The sequence below is a fragment of the Leptonychotes weddellii genome, chromosome X (assembly GCF_054177405.1).
Source record: "Leptonychotes weddellii isolate Sample4059 chromosome X, ASM5417740v2, whole genome shotgun sequence".
Classification (NCBI taxonomy): Eukaryota; Metazoa; Chordata; class Mammalia; order Carnivora; family Phocidae; genus Leptonychotes; species Leptonychotes weddellii.
In genome coordinates, this window is record NC_138385.1 from 58,227,514 (window position 1) to 58,246,889 (window position 19,376).

Below are 19,376 nucleotides of genomic sequence, written 5' to 3' on the forward strand. Positions count from 1 at the left end.
CTTAACTATAATTGTAAAAATAGGAATGGAAAGGAAGGGGACAGATACAGGAGATCCAAAGGAAGCAAGCATTTATGCTCAGAACTGAACCACTCAGTCCTCGGAGGCAAGAGAGTGAGGATGGTAAGAAAGCCAAGTCATTCCCCAAACATTTACATGTGGGGGAAGATGTAGTAAAATGTAGAACAAACAAAAAGGACAGATGACACACCAGAAATGAAGGAGGACTGGAACAGTCATGAATGGGACGAGAACATTTCATTGAAAAAGGGATGATCAGTAGTGCAGTGCTTCAGAGAATTAAAGGAAAACGAGGTTGGAGAAAAGGCTCTTGGACATTTAGGATGACAATAGGGACCATAGAAAGTAATTTTAGTAGAAAGGTAAAAGTGGAGGACAGACTGTTAGGAGTTTAAGGGCTGAGTGGATAGTGAGGTAATGGAAGAATTTAGTATGGTGGAGGGATCTGTGAGGGCAAAACTATTTTCTTTTTTTTTTTTTTTAAGATTTTACTCATTTATTTGACACGGAGAGCACACAAGCAGGGGGAGCGGCAGAGGTGGAGGGAGAAGCAGACTCCCCACTGAGCAGGGAGCCCGATGCGGGGCTCGATCCCAGGCCCCTGGGATCATGACCTGAGCCGAAGGCAGACGCTTAACTGACTGAGCCACCCAGGCGCCCCAAAACTAGTTTCATAATAATTCTAAGATGTTATTTGCCCCCTTGCTATGTTGGTGTTTGTACCCGTGCTGTGGAAGCAATGGTGGGGAAAACTGCTGGCACTTTAACGTGAATCAAGACAGTGGCACACCTTTTACTAGTCATTGTATTCCTCATCACTACCCACTTGCGGTGAAAAGAATGCCAGTTTTACTTAAAAATGCCCCTGGTGAAACAATAAAAATGATTAAGTTTAATAAATTTTGACCCTTGAGTTTTCATATTTTTGTAATGCAAATGGAAATACCCACAGGACACTTCTACTGCATATTGAAGTATGATGGTTGTCTTGAGGAAAGGCCCTTATGTGATTGTTTTGACTTGTGAGCTGAATTAGCTACTTCTGTTTTAAAGAGTGACTGATAGATAAACTTTATTCATTCAGACTTGGGTATTTACAGACATTTTCCAAATGAATGAAGTGAGAATGTGAGTCAAGGAAAGAAACTGACAGTATTTGTTGCTAGTGATAAAATTTAAGCTGTTCAGTAAAAGTTAGAATTTTGGAAAATTTGTACCTCCACCATGACTTTGATAGCTTTCACCTAAACTTTTCTGATGAAATTGATGATATTAACTAATGTGATTTCTATTTTTTTTCAAATTTTATTTTATTTTATTTTAAAGATTTTATTTATTCATTTATTTGAGAGACAGTGAGAGAGAGCGTGAGCGGGGTGAGGGATAGAGGGAGAAGCAGACTCCCTGATGAGCAGGGAGCCCAGTGTGGGCCTGATCCCAGGACTCTGGGATCATGACCAGAGCTGAAGGCAGACGCCTAACCGACTGTGCCACCCAGGCGCCCCTGACTAATGTGATTTTTTAAAAAATTTTATTTTAGGGGCGCCTGGGTGGCTCAGTCGTTAAGCGTCTGCCTTCGGCTCAGGTCATGATCCCAGGGTCCTGGGATCGAGCCTCGCATCGGGCTCCCTGCTTGGTGGGAAGCCTGTTTCTCCCTCTCCCACTCCCCCTGCTTTTGTGTTCCCTCTCTCGCTGTGTCTCTCTGTGTCAAATAAATAAAATCTTTAAAAAAAATTTTTATTTTAGAGAGAGAGGGAGTACATAGGGGTGGAGGGGTAGAGGGAGAGGGAGAGAGAATCTTAAGCAGGCTCCGTACTGAGCGCAGAACCCTGAGCTGAAACTGAGTCAGATGCTTAACCAACTGTGCCACCCAGGCGCCCCTTAACTAATGTGATTTTTAAAAACTTTTTATTTTGAAATAATTATAGGTTCACAGGAAGTTGCACAAATATTTTGAGAGTTCTGGAGTACCTTTCACCCAATTTTCTTCAGCAGTAACATCTTCTGTAAATGTAGTGCATTATAAAACCAGAAAATTGACATTATTACAATCCATAGGCCTTAGTCATATTTCACCAGTTTGACATGATAAACTCATATGTGTGTCTGTAGTTCTATACAGTTTATCACATGAGTAGATTCATGTAACCACTACTACCACAATCAAGATATAGAACAATTCCATCACCAAAAAGATTGCTTGTACTTCTTCTTTGTAGTTATAGCATGCCCATTCCCCCATTCCCTCTTCCAGGCAACTAATATTCTCCACCTCTATAATTTTGTCATTTGGGGATATTATATATATAGAATCATATAGTATGTAACCTTTTGATAGTGCCTTTTTTTTTTTTAAGATTTTATTTATTCATGAGAGACAGACAGAAGGGGGGAGAGAGAGAGAGAGAGAGAGGCAGAGGGAGAAGCAGGCTCCCCAAGGAGCAGGGAGCCTGATGCGGGACTCAATCCCAGGACCCTGGGATCATGACCTAAGCCAAAGGCAGACGCTTAACCATCTGAGCCACCCAGGCACCCTTGATAGTGCCTTTTTGAGCTTAGCATGATTGCTTTGACATCCTTTTGAGTTTTGTGTATCAGTTGTTTGTTCTTTATTTGTAAGTAGCATTGTACGGTATGGATCTACCAGTTTGTTTAGCCATTTACTATGGAAGGAATTTGGGTTGTTTCCAGTTTTTGGCTATTGCAAATAAAGTTGGCATGAACATTTGTGTAGAGGTTTTTGTGTGGACATAAATTTTCATTTCTGTGGGATAAATGCCCAGGAGTGCAATCACTGGGTTGAATCGTTAGTGTATGTTTAGTAGTTTGTATTTTAAGAAACAACCAGACTGTTCCCTAGAGTGGCTGTGCCATTAATCCCTACAAGCAAGGTATGGAAGTTCCCATTTTCTGCATTCTTGCCAGCATTTTTGTATTGTGACTAATTTATTTTAGTTATTCGATGTCTAGTGATGTTTCATCCTGGTCTTAATTTGTACTTCCATAATGGCTAATGATGTTGAACATTTTTTCATGTACGTATAGTTGCCATCTGTATATTCTTTTTTTTTTTTAAAAAGGTTTTATTTATTTATTTGACAGAGAGGGAGATAGCGAGAGCAGGAACACAAGCAGAGGGAGTGGGAGAGGGAGAAGCAGGCTTCCCGCCGAGCAGGGAGCCCGATGCGGGGCTCGATCCCAGGACCCTGGGACCATGACCCAAGCCGAAGGCAGACGCCTAACGACTGAGCCACCCAGGCGCCCCTGTATATTCTCTTAAGTGAAATGTCAGTTTGTGCTTCTTATCCATTTGCTAATTGGGTTGATTTTTTTTTACTGTTGAATTTTGTGAATTATATATTCTAGATTTGAGTCCTTTGTCAAATATGTATTTGTCTTTTCTTCCTCTTAATAGGGTTGCAGAGCAAAAGTATTTAATTTTGATGAAGTTTAATTGATTTTTTTAATGGATTGTGCTTCTGGTGTCATGTCTCAAAATTCTTCAAGCTCTAGATCTGAAATACTTTCTCCTATAAGTTCTATAGCTTTACCTTTTATGTTTAAATCTATGATTGATTTTGAGTTAATTTTCTTTTAAAAAAGTAGGCTCCACACCCAGCGGGGAGCCTAATCTCACACCCCCGAGATCATAACCTGAGCCGATATCAAGAGTTGGATGCTTAACCAACAGAGACACCCAGGTGCCCCAGCATCATTTTTTTTTTTTAAAAAAAGACTACTCTTTCTTCATTGAATTGTCTTTGTACTCTTATAAAAAGTCATTTTACCCTAAATCTATGGATTTATTTCTAGACTGTTTTATTCCATTGATTTTTATGTCCTGTGTCATTACATAAATTCAATTACTGTAGCTTTGTAGTAAATTTTGAAATAGGGAAGTGTGAGCCTTGCAACTTTTGCTCTTCTTTTAAAAAATGTTTTTGGGGGCGCCTGGGTGGCTCAGTCGTTAAGCGTCTGCCTTCGGCTCAGGTCATGATCCCAGGGTCCTGGGTTCGAGCCCCGCGTTGGGCTCCCTGCTCGGCGGGAAGCCTGCTTCTCCCTCCCCCACTCCCTCGCTTGTGTTCCCTCTCTCACTGTGTCTCTCTCTGTCAAATAAAATCTTTAAAAAAAAAAAATGTTTTTGCCTGTTCTGGGTCCCTTACATTTCCATATGATTTAAAATTAGCATGTCAGTTTTTGTAAAAGCCTGCTAAAATATTGATAGGAAATGCATTTGAATTTGTAGTTCAATTTAAGGGGCATTGCCATCTTAAGAATATTAAGTCTGATCTGTGAACATGAACTTTTCATTTTATTTAGGTCTTTAATTTCTTTCAACAATATTTTGTAGTTTTTAATGTACAGTATTGCAGTTCTTTTTTTTTTTTTAAAGATTTTATTTATTTATTTGAGACAGAGAATGAGATACAGAGAGCATGAGAGGGAGGAGGGTCAGAGGGAGAAGCAGACTCCCCGCCGAGCAGGGAGCCCGATGCGGGACTCGATCCCGGGACTCCAGGATCATGACCTGAGCCGAAGGCAGTCGCTTAACCAACTGAGCCACCCAGGCGCCCAGTATTGCAGTTCTTTTGTTGAACTTATTCCTAATTATTTTATTTTATTTTTATTTTTTAAGGATTTTATTTGTTTATTTGACAGAGGGAGACACAGCGAGAGAGGGAACACAAGCAGTGGGAGAGGGAGAGGGAAAAGCAGGGAGCCCGCTAAGCAGGGAGCCCGATGTGGGGCTTGATCCCAGGACCCCGGGATCATGACCTGAGCCAAAGGCAGACGCTTAATGACTAAGTCACCCAGGCGCCCCTTAATTATTTTATTTTTTGATGTTAATTTAAATGGAATTAATTTTTTATTTTCATTTTTAAAGATTTTATTTATTTATTTGAGAGAGAGCACAGAGGGAGAGTGAGAGGAGCAGACTCGCCGCTGAGCAGGGAACCCAATGTGGGGCTCAGTCCGAGGACCCTAAGATCATGACCTGGGCCAAAGGCAGACACTTAACCATCTGAGCCACCCAGATGCCCTAAATGGAATGCATTTTTTATAAGATTTATTTATTTGAGAGAGAGAAAGCGTGCGTGCATGTGTGTACAAGTAGGGGGGAGGGGTAGAGGGCGAGAATCTTCAAACAGACTCCCCACTGAGCGCAGAGCCCGATGTGGGGCTCAGTCTCACGACCCTGAGGTCATGACCTCAGCTGAAACCAAGAGTCAAAGGCTCAACCGACTGCGCCACCCAGGTACTCCTTAAATGGAATTAATTTCCTAATTTCAGTTTTGGTTTACTCATGGTTAGTGGATAGAAATACAGTAGATTTTTGTATTTTGTACCCTGCAACCTGGCTGAACTTGTTTATTCATTATAATAGGTTTTTTTGTATGTGTGTGTATTTCTTTTTTTTTTTTTTAAGATTTTATTTATTTGACAGAGAGAGACACAGCAAGAGAGGGAACACAAGCAAGGGGAGTGGGAGAGGGAGAAGCAGGCTTCCCGTTGAGCAGGGAGCCCGATGCGGGGCTCGATCCCAGGACCCTGGGATCACGACCTGAGCCGAAGGCAGACGCTTAACGACTGAGCCACCCAGGCGCCCCTGTGTGTGTGTATTTCTGAGGACATTCTATATACAAGATCATGTCATTTGAGAATAGGGATAATTTTATTTAGGAATTGTATTCAGGAATAAATTTAAAGAAGTATAAGACTGTATACTGAAAAATGTAAAATATTGTTGAAGGAAATTAAGAAGATCAAAATAAATGGAAAGTTAGCTTATATTCATGGATTGGAGGACTTAATATTAAGATGACAGTATTCCCCAAAATTGATCTACAAATGTTATTCAATCCCTATCAAAATTCCAGCTGCCTTGTCTTTTGTAGAAATTGATAAATTGATCCTAAAATTTATGTATTCATGATACCTAAAATAACTTGAAAAATAACAAAAAGATCTTGTAAAAGAATAAAGCTGGGAGACTCACACTTCTTAATTTCAAAACTGAAGTATCAAGACAGTGTGGTATTGGCATAAGGACAGACATACAGATCAAGTGAATAGAATTGAGAGTCCAGAAATAAACCCCTACATTATGGTCAAATACCTAAAAGAGATGAAAGTATAAAGCTCTTAGAAGAAAACATAGGTATAAATCTTTGTGATGATTAGTCATTTCTTAGATATGATACCTCAAGCACAAGCAAAGAAAGAAATTGCTAAATTGAACTTCATCAAAATTTAAAACTTTTGTTCATCAGAAGATACTATGAATAAAGTGAAAAAACAGCCCACAGAATGGGAGGAAATATTTGCATGTCATATATTTGAGAATTATCCAGCATCTAGAATATATAAAGAACTCTTAGAATTTAACAATGAAAAGAAAAATAACCTAAATTTAAAATTGGCAGAAGACTTGAATAGACATTTCTCCAGTGAAGATAAACACATGGTCAAGAAGCACATGAAAAGATGCTCAACATTATTAGTCATTAGGGAAATGGAAATCAAAACCACAATGAGATGCTACTTCACACCCACTCAGGTATGTAAAATAACAAAAATCAAAAATAAGAAATTGGTGAGAATATGGAGAAGTTAGAACCCTCATAACTGCTGGTGGGAATGTGAAGTGGTAAACCTGCTGTGGAGAGCAGCTTGGAAGGTCTTCATAAAATTAAACAACCCACTTGGTTGTGGTGAATAATACTTTTCATAACTGTTGGATCCTGTTGGCTAGTATCTTGGTGAGAATTTTTGCATCCATGTTCATCAGGGATATTTTTCCGTAATTCTCCTTTTTGGTGGGGTCTTTGTCTGGTTTCGGGATCAAGGTCATGGTGGCCTCATAGCTGCTGTATCACTTTCCAGTAGCTGGCTTGGGTAGGCTCCCTCCCCCTGAGGTTTATCTTCCCCTATCGCCTTGCATTCACTTTGCTGCACCTCCTACCTTGCAGAAGGTGGTCGCTTTTCTATTTGTAGAATTGCAGCAAATCTTTTCTTCTTAGATCTCCGGTTGAGTTCACAGGTGTTGAGAATGATTTGATAGCTATCTAGCTGAATTCCAGGGACCAAACAAAACTAAGGTCTTCTACTCCTCCCTTATTTAAATTCTAGTTACCGTATATGGTAAAACTGATTTCAGGTGTAGAATTTAGTGATTCATCACTTACATATAACACCCAGTGCTCATCACAAGTGCCCTCCTTAATACCCATCTCCCATTTAGCCCATCCCCCACCCACCTCCCTCCATCAACCCTCAGTTTCCCTCCCTTTTTTTTCCATTCCCCTATGTTCATCTGTTTTGTTTCTTTTTCTTTTTTTAAAGTTTTATTTATTTATTTGAGAGAGAGAGAGCACAAGCAGGGGGAGCGGCAGGCAGAGGGAAAGGGAGAAACAGTCTCCCTGTGGAGCAAGGAGCCAGACGTGGGGCTCAAGCCCAGAACTCTTGGATCCTGACCTGAGCTGAAGGTAGATGCTTAACTGACTGAGCCACCCAGGTGCCCCGGTTTTGTTTCTTAAATTCCATATACGAGTGATATCATATGATATTTGCCTTTCTGTGACTGACTTATTTTGCTTAGCATAATAAATATTTTTTACATTTCAGCTTTAAGTTCAATTAAAAGCAATGAGAATACTGGCAAAAGTTGTCAGAATGAACTTTATAGCTCTTTATTGAACTTTATTAGAAATTACAACTAGCTATAACCTAGATAAAATCTCTTTGAGTCCTCAAGAATTTTTAAGAGTTCTAGGGCTCCTGAGACCAAAAAAAAAAAAAAAAAATCAGAGCTATTGGTATAGGATTGGTCTGGAGCTGTGACTGACAGCATCAATATCACCTAGGGGGGATGCCTAGGTGGCTCAGTTGGTTATGCGTCTGACTCCTGGTTTTGGCTCAGGTCGTGATCTCATGGGTTGTGGGATCGAGCCCTGCGTTGGGCTCTACACTCTGCTGGGAGTCTGCTTGAGGATTATCTCCCTCTGCCCCTTCCCCCCAGTCATGTGCATGCACACGCACTCTATCTCTGTCAAGTAAATACATCTTAAAAAAATAAAGGGTCATTTAAAAAAGTATCACCAGGGCGCCTGGGTGGCTCGGTTGGGCGACTGCCTTCGGCTCGGGTCATGATCCTGGAGTCCCGGGATCGAGTCCCGCATCGGGCTACCTGCTCAGCAGGGAGTCTGCTTCTCCCTCTCCCACTCCCCCCTCTTGTGCTCTCTCTCTCTCACTCTCTCTCAAATAAATAAAAATCTTTAAAAAAAAAAAAAGTATCACCAGGAACCTGTTAGAAATGCAAATTATTGGATGCCACTTAGACCCAATGAATCAAATTCTGGAGGTAGAACCCAACAATCTGTGTTTTAGCAAGCCTTTCATATAATTGTTTTATGCTAAAATTTGAGAATATTCATATTGCATATTCTGTCAGGATGTTTGACAGTGAGAAGAAAAATTGAGTTGTAGCTACTCAGAGAAGGATGGTCAAAGGAAGATTATTTTCAAAATAGAGTATATATAAACATAGGTTGAATATAAAAAGCAAGGGAGAAGAAGATTGGAGGAGTTGGATAAAGAGGTGTCATATACCAGAAGATGGAAATGAATCTGATCAATACATATATAGGGGGATAAAGAAGCATTTATCTAGTGCCTGATGCGTGTGTGTGTGTGTGTGTGTGTGTGGTATACATATATATGTCAGTATATATAAGTCAATGGTCTGTGCAATAGAGGTAAAAAGATCTATAACGTTAGTATGTAGTACCTTCCTTACAGGAGCTTAAGGTAAATTTTGTGGTAGATAGAGATGTGTAAACAGATGCAATACAACAGGGTAATTGCTTTAAAAGAAATATGCATGATGTTCCACAATAAAACAAAATATGAGCAAGTAACTCTGCTGTGAAAATTAAGACTGAACTTTTCTCGTAAGGAAAGGGGGCATAAAATAGATATTTTATTTTATTTTTTTAAGATTTTATTTATTTGACAGAGAGAGATAGCGAGAGAGGGAACACAAGCAGGGGAAGTGGGAGAGGGAGAAGCAGGCTTCCCGCCGAGCAGGGAGCCCGATGTGGGGCTCGATCCCAGGACCCTGAGATCATGACCTGAGCCGAAGGCAGATGCTTAACCGACTGAGCCTCCCAGGTGCCTTGCCAAAGAGGTTTCCTCTCTTTAAAAATGAGTACCACATAACAGCAAATAACCTCTTTTATTACAATTCTTGGCACTGGTGGTAGCGTTGACTGCTAAAATTATTCATTTTTGTATACTGTCTTTTAATTTTTTTAGAGAGAGGGGGAGGGGAGAGGGGCAGAGGGAGAGGTAGAGAATCTTAAGCAGGCTCCACATGGCTCCATCTCACGACCCTGAGATCATGACCTGAGCTGAAATTAAGAGTCAGACACTTAACCAACTGAGCTGCCAGGTGCTGTCTTAAAGTTTATGAAATGCTTTCACATCTGTGATCTCATTTGATTCTCCTAAGTTCAATCCTGTGTGGTAGATATTACTTGTCTTTACAGTTAAGGAAATTGAGGCTCATTGAGGCTCATAGAGGCTATGACTTGCCTAACTTCACTGAGCAAAGAAGTAGAATTGTCAAATAACTGTGTGGTACACCTGAAACTAATAGAACCTTGTATGTCAGCTATATATTTTTTAAAGATATTATTTATTTATTTGACAGAGAGAGACAGTGAGAGAGGGAACACAAGCAGGGGGAGTGGGAGAGGGAGAAGCAGGATTCCTACTGAGCTGGGAGCCTGATGGGGGGCTCAATCCCAGGACCCTGGGATCATGACCTGAGCCGAAGGCAGACGCTTAACGACTGAGCCACCCAGGTACCCCTGTCAACTGTATTTTGATTAAAAAAAAAAAAAAAAGGCAGAAAAACTGGGAATCCAAAGCCCATATCCTTTTTACTGCATCAGTATAGGCTGGGCATCATCCCAGATGTAATGAATCAGAATTTACAAGTGATGGGACCAGGGCATGTGAATTTTGAAGAGCTCCATTGGTGAGTCTGATGCTCACCAAAGGTTGCTAGAGCATTACATCATGCTGCCTCTTCTTTAAGACTTCTTGTACCCGAATTCTCTATCTTTTGGGTTTGAAATATTGATTTGTGGCCCAATAAGATGAATAAATTTTCAAAACTAGCTTGAATTATTAGAGATTTCATTTCCACTGAGGTAAAATCTGATTAATGATGGATACTTTATGGATTTTTTACAGCATTATATTGCTTTATATGTTATAAGAACAGAAAACATTCTCCAATATGGGATTTGTCACTCAGCATTTCTCCTTTATGATGATTTCCTCCACCTTGAATAATGAATCAGTCAGCAAGTATTCATCAAACATCTATTTGTATAGACATGAATAGTATTTTGTAAACTCTGTAGATAATTGAGATTTGGTTTATTGAGGCTCTTGTGTTTACAATTTATTTTTCCCTTTAACACAATCTAGCATTTAAGCCTTAGAGGAGGGTTTTTACTCAGCAAGATGTCAAGCTTAATATTCAGCAGGTAGATAGAGGAGAAAACTAAAGAGAAGCTGGCTTCTTACATTCTTCATCTTTTCTTCTCTCTGCTCAATTGCTTTGTTACCCAAAGCACAAGAGTATTTGATGTCAAATAAGACAGAGAAAAGAACACAGAAAATATAGGGATTTTCCCCCTACAAAGTACTTCATCAAATTATTTTCTTGTATATGTCCATGTTTTTAATTATTTATTTATTTATTTATTTATAAATATTTTATTTATTTATTTGACAGAGAGGCACAGGGAGAGAGGGAACACAAGCAGGGGGAGTGGGAGAGGGAGAAGCAGACTCCCTGCTGAGCAGGGAGTCCAACCCAGGACTCGATCCCAGGACCCCGGGATCATGGCAGACGCTTTAGGACTGAGCCACCCAGGCGCCGTCCATGTTTTTTTTTAATATGGCTTGTCAGCTAAATTTTTAAATGACTGAAAGAAGCCTCTTCTACAAGTGCCTATGTAATGTGTGAATGATGTTTTCATTCATTTGACGTTGTTCAGTCAGAATGATAGAGCTGACAGGAATCTTAGAGATAATATTGTCCTGATTTTATGGATGAGGAAACTGAAACCATGAGAGTGTAAGGTTCAAGGTTATATATAATAAATAGCAGAGTAGCTCTTCTGGCTCCAAGATAGGATTGCGCTTACCTGCCTTTCATAGCAGATATTCACAGCAGTTCAGACTATGAGGTTATTGTGAGCCTGTTTTAGGGCAAAAGACTCCTATTTAACGTTTAAAAATCCCTCTAATGTGGAGATAAATACAAGAGCTATTCAAGTTGGGGAAGCATCTATTAGACGTGGCATTATATCATAATGTACTAACACAAGATTATACACCAGTTTTACCATTTCCAGAAAAAAGTAAATGACTCCCATCACTATCAACTCTTGTGTTACCCAAGATTCTTCTTATTTTTTTGTATTTTGAGCTGGCTATTATGTTTAGCTAGACCAATTAGTGTTGCTAAAAAGATTAGAAAACAAATTAAGACTTTTTAACGAGAGTTAAAAATATGTTGAAATTGGCTTATAGAGAAATAGCTTGTTATTTCATTTTAACCAATTATTGATATTTTTTTCACTTTCTCAGGCATGTGCTCAAGGGGATTTTCAAAGAGCATCTACATGTGTGCTGCGCTGTAAGGATATGTTGATGAGGTTCCCCAAAATGGTGAGTGTAATCTCTGTATTTATTCTCCAAGAGTTTGAAAATATGCTATATCACGTTCTAGGTAGAATCATGACTACTTCATGCAGCCCTTCAGAGATTATATTTGAGGTCAGTTCCACTCATTTAGCTGATCTTTGAAATATTTTCTTTGTTCTTTACTAGAAAGGGTGTTTAAAAATGCAAAAGGCTATTTCTTAAAATTTCTTTGCTTTCCTTTTTATTGTCAGACCATTTTGATAATATTTCCTCCATGTTTCAAGCTATGTGATGAAAAGAGTGGAAAAAAAATGAGTTTATTTCCCTGCTGCCAAGGTTGATAGCAGTTAATCATATCACTGCCATTGTGTTTTTCTATATTGGGTTGTGGGGGTGTGAGACAATTGATAGGATAAATAAATCCTACTTCCCAGTCTGGTTCTCATCAAAATTCCAGGGTGGATAATTTTTAATTTTTCTACTTTATCTCCCTTTTCTATTATTTCTTTCTTATTTCACTGCTTGTGTCTACTTCACTCTTTACTATCACAGAGGGAATTGATAGATATATTTGGATGTTAGGGTGAATGTTCCTAGGGCTTCATGTATTATACCTAGTTGTGAGTTTGGTCTTATCTTTCCCCAAAATTCTGTGTTATGATGTAGAACTTAATTTAGTAAATATATATTAACAATTATATGCTAGGTACTCTTCTAGGCTTTATTTTTGTATTTATTTTATTTTTAAAATTTTTTTAAAAAGATTTTATTTATTTGAGAGAAAGAAAGAGAGAGAGGGCACCTGGGTGGCTCAGTTGGTTAAGCGACTGCCTTCGGCTTGGGTCATGATCCTGGAGTCCCGGGATCGAGTCCCACATCGGGCTCCCTGCTCAGCAGGGGGTCTGCTTCTCCCTCTGACCCTCTTCCCTCTCGTGCTCTCTCTCATTCTTTCTCTTTCTCAAATAAATAAATAAAATCTTAAAAAAAAAGAGAGAGCATGAGCAGCGGGGAGGGGTAGAGGGAGAGTGAGAGGGAGAAGCAGACTCCCCGCTGAGCAGGGAGCCTGATGTGGGACTTGATCCCAGGACCCTGAGCTGAAGGCAGACATTTAAAAGGCGAAAGATTTATACGATCTGAAGAGAAACCAGAGCATTGAAGGCAGACATTTAATTGACTGAGCCACCTGGGTACCCTCTCTTCTGGGCTTAAAATAAAATTTTTTTTTAATTTAAAAAAAAATTTTTTTATTTTTTAAAGATTTTATTTATTCATTTGAGAGACAGAAAGCAGGAGCAGAGGGGAGAGGGAGAAGCAGACTCCCCACTGAGCAGGGAGACTGACGTGGGGCTCGATCCCAGGACCCTGAGATCATGACCTGAGCCAAAGGCAGACGTCTAACCATCTGAGCCACCCAGGCACCCCTGGACAGTGTCTGGGGAGCATGTGACTCTTGATCTTGAGGTTGGGAGTTCAAGTCCCATGTTTGGTGTAGAGATTACTAAAAAAAACTCCATAAAATTTTTAAAAAGTTAAAAAAATTTTAAGGCAATTTCATATTTTTAAAAAACGTTACAAGAATAGTATGAAGAACTCCTTTCATCGTTTGCACAGAGACCTCATTCAAGTTTCCCAAAACTGTCCTCTATACAAAATGGAATCAGTCTGGGATTGTACCTAGTCTCTTTCAGTCTGGGACGCTTCCTCACTCTTGCTTGACTTTCGTGACTTCGGTAGTTTTGAAGATTACTAACCAGTCATTTTGTAGAATGCAACTTAGTTTTTTTAATTAAAAAAATTTTTTTAGATATGATTGACATATTGTATAAGTTGGAAGTATACAGCATGTTGGTTTTATACATTTATATATTGCAATATTACTATAGTAGTGTTAGCGAACACCTTTATTATGTCACATAATCATTGTTTTTTTGTGTTGAGAATTATTAAGATCTAGTCGCTTAGTAATTTTGAAATTTATAATACAGTGTTGTTTACTGTAATTACTATGTTGTGCATTAGATCTCCAGAACTTATCTACTAGCTGCAAGTTGCTACCCTTAAGCAACATCTTCCTAATTCCCCCACCCTTAATTTGAGTTTGTTCAGAGCTTCCTCATGTTTAGGAAAAATTATGACTCTGGGACCAGAAAATCACAGAAGTGATTCTGTATTCTCCTCATGGCTTCCTGTTGGGTGGCAGACAGGATTTGATGTAATCTGTTATTTTTTTTTTTTTTATAATTTATTCTTTTTTTTTTAAGATTTTATTTATTTATTTGACAGAGAGAGACACAGCCAGAGAGGGAACACAAGCAGGGGGAGTGGGAGAGGGAGAAGCAGGCTTCCCGCCGAGCAGGGAGCCCAATGCGGGGCTCGATCCCAGGACCCTGGGATCATGACCTGAGCCGAAGGCAGACGCCTAACGACTGAGCCACCCAGGTGCCCCTGATGTAATCTGTTATTAATGGTGCTAATTTTGATCTCTTGATTAAAATGGTATCTTCCAGGTTTCTCTAGTATAAACGTATGTATTTTTTCCCTGTGTTATTCATAAGTATTTTGTGGGGTGATACTTTGAAACTATATGAAGTCCAATTTCTCATCCTACTTTCACCATCCATTGATATTTCTTGCCTAAATTAGTACTGTGATGGTTGACAATTGGCTATTTTTCTTTATTTATTTCTGTATTTATTTGAGAGAGAGTGAGAGAGAGCATGAGAGGGGAGAGGGTCAGAGCGAGAAGCAGATTCCCCGCTGAGCAGGGAGCCCGATGTGGGACTCGATACCGCGACTCCGGGATCATCACCTGAGCTAAAGGCAGTTGCTTAACCAGCTGAGCCACCCAGGCGCCCAGACAATTGGCTGTTTTTCTAATTCCATCTTTCTTTCTATATTCATTAGTTGACATTCTATAAAAACATTTTTATTGGGCGCCTGGGTGGCTCAGTTGGTTGGGCAACTGCCTTCGGCTCAGGTCATGGTCCTAGAGTCCCGGGATCGAGTCCTGCATCGGGCTTCCTGGTCAGCAGGGAGTCTGCTTCTCCCTCTGACCCTCCCCCCTCTCATGCTCACTCTCTCTGTCTCATTCTCTCTCAGGTGGATGAATGAAATCTTTAAAAAAAATTATAAAAAAAATTTATTGTGGGAAAATATATATAACATAAAATTTGTCATTTTAACCATTTTTAAGCATATAATTCATTGGCATTAAGTACATTCACAATGTTGTATGACCATCACCACTATCAGTTTCCAAAATTTTTCATCACTCCAAATAGAAACTCTGTACCCATTACACAATAACTCCCTATTACCTCTTCTCCACAGTTCCTGGTATCCTCTAATCTACTTTCTATCTATGGACTTTCCTGTTCTAGATATTACATATAAGTGGAATCATATAATATTTATCCTTTTATGTCTGGCTTCATTTAGCATTAATATTTTTAAGATCCACCCATGTCATAGCATGTATCAGAATTGTATTCCTTGCTATGATTGAATCATATTTCATTGTATGTATATACCACATTTTATTTATCCACTCATCAATTGATGGATACTTGGGTTGTTTCCACCTTTTGGCTATTGCAAATAATGCTTCTATGAACACTGATGCATAAATATGTTTGAATCCCTGTTTTTATTATTTTTTTGAACCCTTGTTTTTTTTAAAGATTTATTTATTTTAGAGAGCGTGAGCATAGAGAGGGGCAGAGGGAAAGGGAGAGAAGCAGACTCCTGCTGAGCGCTGAGCGCAACGTGGGGCTCGATCTCATGACCCTGAGATCATGACCTGAACCAAAATCAAGAGTCAAATGCTTAACCAACTGAGCCACCCAGGTGCCCCTTGAGCCCTTGTTTTTAATTCTCTTGGATAAATATCTAGTATTGGAATTGGTGGGTCATATGGTAATTCTGTGTTTAACTCTTTGAAGAACCACCAAACTGTTTTCTGTAGCAGCTGCACCATTTTACATTCTTGCCAGCAATGTATGAGGGTTCCAGTTTTTCCATATCCTCACCAACTCTTATTTTCCAGTTTTAAAAATTATTATAGCCATCCTAGTTGGTGTGCAGTGGTCTCTCATTATGCTTTTGATTTTCATTTCCTTTGAAAACCTTTTCATGTGCTTATTGGGCATTTGTATATTTTCTTTAGAGAAATGTCTATTAAATTCCTTTGCCTATTTTTTTCTTTGCCTATCTTTATTTTTTTAATTTTTTAATTTTTTAAAAAATATTTATTTATTTGAGAGAGAGCATGAGAGGAGAGAGGGTCAGAGGGAGAAGCAGACTCCCCACTGAGCAGGGAGCTCCATGTGGGACTTGATCCAGGGACTCCGGGATCATGACCTGAGCCGAAGGTAGTCACTTAACCAGCTGAGCCATCCAGACGCCCTCTTTGCCTATTTTTAAATTGGGTTATCTTTTGGTTGTTGAGTTTTAAGAATTCTTTATATGGTCTGGATATTAAAGCCTTATATGATTTGCAAATATTTTTGCCCATTCTGAGGGTTGTATTTTCACACTCTTTTTTTTTTAAGATTTATTTATTTATTTGAGAGAGCGTACATGAGAGGGGGGAGGGTCAGAGGGAGAAGCAGGCTCCTCGCTGAGCGGGGAGCCCGATGCGGAACTCGATCCCGGGACTCCAGGATCATGACCTGAGCCGAAGGCAGTTGCTTAACAACTGAGCCACCCAGGCGCCCTATTTTCACACTCTTGATAGTGTCCTTTGATGCACAAAAGTTTTTAATTTTGATTAAGTCCAGTTTATCTATTTTTTCTTTTGTTGCCTATGCTTTTGGTGTCATTTAAGAAACTTGCCAAATCCAAGGTCATGAAGGTTTTTGTGTTCCTTTGAGAGTTTTACAGCTTTAGCTCTTAAATTCAGGATTTTGATCCATTTTAATTTTTGTGTATTGTGTGAAGTAAGGGTCCAAGTTCACTATTTTGCTTGTGGATATCCATTTATTCTAATACCATTTGAAGAGATTATTCTTCCCCCATTGAATGGTCTTCGCACCCTTGTCAAAAACCAATTGACCATAGATTTCAGACTTTATTTCTGTGCTCTTAGTTTTGTTCTCTTGGTCTCTATGTCTATTCGTATGCCAGTACCACACTATTCTGATTATTGTTTTGTTCTGCTATACATTTCAAGTAGGGAAGTGTGAGACCTCCAACTCTGTTCTTTTATTTCAAGATTGTTTTGGGTCTTCTGGGTCCCTTGAGATTTAATATGAATTTTAGCATAGGTTTTCCCATTTCTTCAAAAATGGTGATTGGGATTTTGATAGGGATTACACTGAATTTATGGGTCTATTTGGATAGCATTGTCATCTTATGATACTAAGTTTTCCAATTGTAGGTGTGCTGACAATACTCCCATCTTTGGTTCTCCATCTTGTTCGTGTCCGTTCAATGAGTTCTCCTGGGGCTACATGTTTTGGGCCCCTTGGAGATTAATATACACACTTTAGAAATGCCCACCAAAGCTGGAATGTGGGGAGGCTTGTTTTAGCCTCTCATGAGTGTGTTAGAGATAGTATAGTCTTCCCCATCTTGATGCACACATAAAATCATGAGGTCTATTAAATGTTAGTTCTCAGTTAGGTGCACGCAAACCCTTTGAAGTGCATACATACCCTTTGATCTCACTACAGTGCCCTCCTTCGTGTCCCCTTGCTTAATAAAATCTGTAGACTAAGGTCTAGACTTTGTGGAAAATAGCTGCAGCTGCCCTTATCATCATCTGCCCAATCCTCCTTATCAGTTACCCTAAATAAAACTGTGTAAACTGTATGGAGTTGCCTACTTCATTTTTCAGTCTCAAAGTGGCTTCTCAGTTTGGAGGATACCTTCTAACACCAACCCATGAACATGGGATGTCTTTCCATTTATTTAAGTCTTCCTTAGTTTATTTCAGTAATGTTTTATAGTTTTCAGTGTACAGTTCTGTACCTCTTTGGTTAAATTTATTCCTAAATATTTTATTCTTTTTGATGATGATATAAATGGAATTATTTTCTTAATTTCCTTAATTGAGGGGCGCCTGGGTGGCTCAGTCGTTAAGCATCTGCCTTCGGCTCAGGTCATGCTCCCAGGGTCCTGGGATGGAGCCCCGCGTTGGGCTCCCTGCTCAGCAGGAGGCCTGCTTCTCCCTCTCCCACTCCCCCTGCTTGTGTTCCCTCTCTTGCTGTCTCTCTCTCTCTGTCAAATAAATAAATAAAATCTTTAAAAAAATTCTTTAATTGATTGTTCATTTCTAGTGTATAGAAATACAACTGATTTTTGTGTGTTGATTTTGTAACCTTCAACTTTGCTGAATTCACTTAATACCCATAAAGAGGCTTTTTTTTTTTTTTTAAGATTCTTTAGTATGTTCTGTGTGTAAGATCATGTCATCTGTGAATAGAGATAGTTTTACTTCTTCATGTCTAATCGGGATGCCTTTTTTTTTTTTTCTTTTTTAATTGCTCTAACTAGAAGTTCCAATACTGTTTTGAATAGGAGTGATGAAAGCTGGCATCCTTGTCTTGTTCTTGATCTTAGAGGAACAGCTATTGGTCTTTGACCATTGAGTATGATGTTAACTGTGGGTTGTTTTTTTTTTTAAAGATTTTATTTATTTATTTGAGAGAGAGAATGAGAGAGAGCGAGTACATGAGAGGGGGGAGGGTCAGAGGGAGAAGCAGACTCCCCGCCGAGCAGGGAGCCCGATGCGGGACTCGATCCCGGGACTCCAGGATCATGACCTGAGCCGAAGGCAGTCGCTTAACCAACTGAGCCACCCAGGCGCCCAACTGTGGGTTTTTCATTACACAGCTTTTATCACGTTGAGGAGGCTCCTTTCTGTTCCTCGTTTGAGTGTTTTCATTGTGAGAGGTTGTGGAATTTGTGAAATACTTCTTTTAAATCAATTGAAATTTTCATGTGTTTTTCTATAATTTTTGATATATTGTTATTTTCTTTTTTGAGAGAAGACTGCATACATCGTGTACCTTTACTGCTTAATACTGCAGTGTATATTTCTTTTTTTTTTAAGTAAACTCTGTCCCCAACATGGGGCCATGTTACATAATCTACCAACTGAGCCAGCCAGGCGACCCCAGTATATATTGCTTAAGAATAGAATATTCTCTCCTTTATAAACACAGAACAATGATCAAATTCAATAAATGTAACATTCGTAAGTACTTTAATCTATAACTCATATTCTAATTTTGTTAACTGTCCAAATAGTGTACTTTATATAGCATTTGTTCTCCCCCGTCTCCAACCAGTCCAGGATCCAGTTCAGGATTATGCTTGCATTTGGTTGTTCCATCTCTTTTGTCTCTTTTAATCTGCCTTCATCTTTCATTAAATTGGCATTTTCAAAACAGCTTTATTGAGATATGGTAAATCATAACATTTAAATTTTATAGTTTGATGAGTTTTGGCATATGTATACACACATGAAACCATCATCACAATCAAGATTATGAACCTTTCTATTACCCCCAAAAGTTTTCTTTTGTCTCCCGTTCCTCCTCCCCTCCTCCCACCTTTTTACCCAGGCAACCACTGATTGGTTTTCTGTCTTTATAGTTTGCAGTCTTTTGTATTTTTATATAAAT

The 19,376-nt window shown here is 39.2% G+C and overlaps 1 protein-coding gene across 2 annotated transcripts in view; it reads left to right on the forward strand.

The window, feature by feature from the left end:
• The window catches only part of TEX11 (testis expressed 11), a 307,210-nt gene that overhangs the window by 46,224 nt on the left and 241,610 nt on the right, over positions 1-19,376 (forward strand). For both annotated transcript variants that reach the window (XM_081808717.1, XM_081808718.1), the window contains exon 8: positions 11,692-11,772. In XM_081808717.1, coding sequence (XP_081664843.1) covers positions 11,692-11,772 — 81 coding nt within the window. The remainder of the gene's footprint in view (positions 1-11,691; positions 11,773-19,376) is intronic.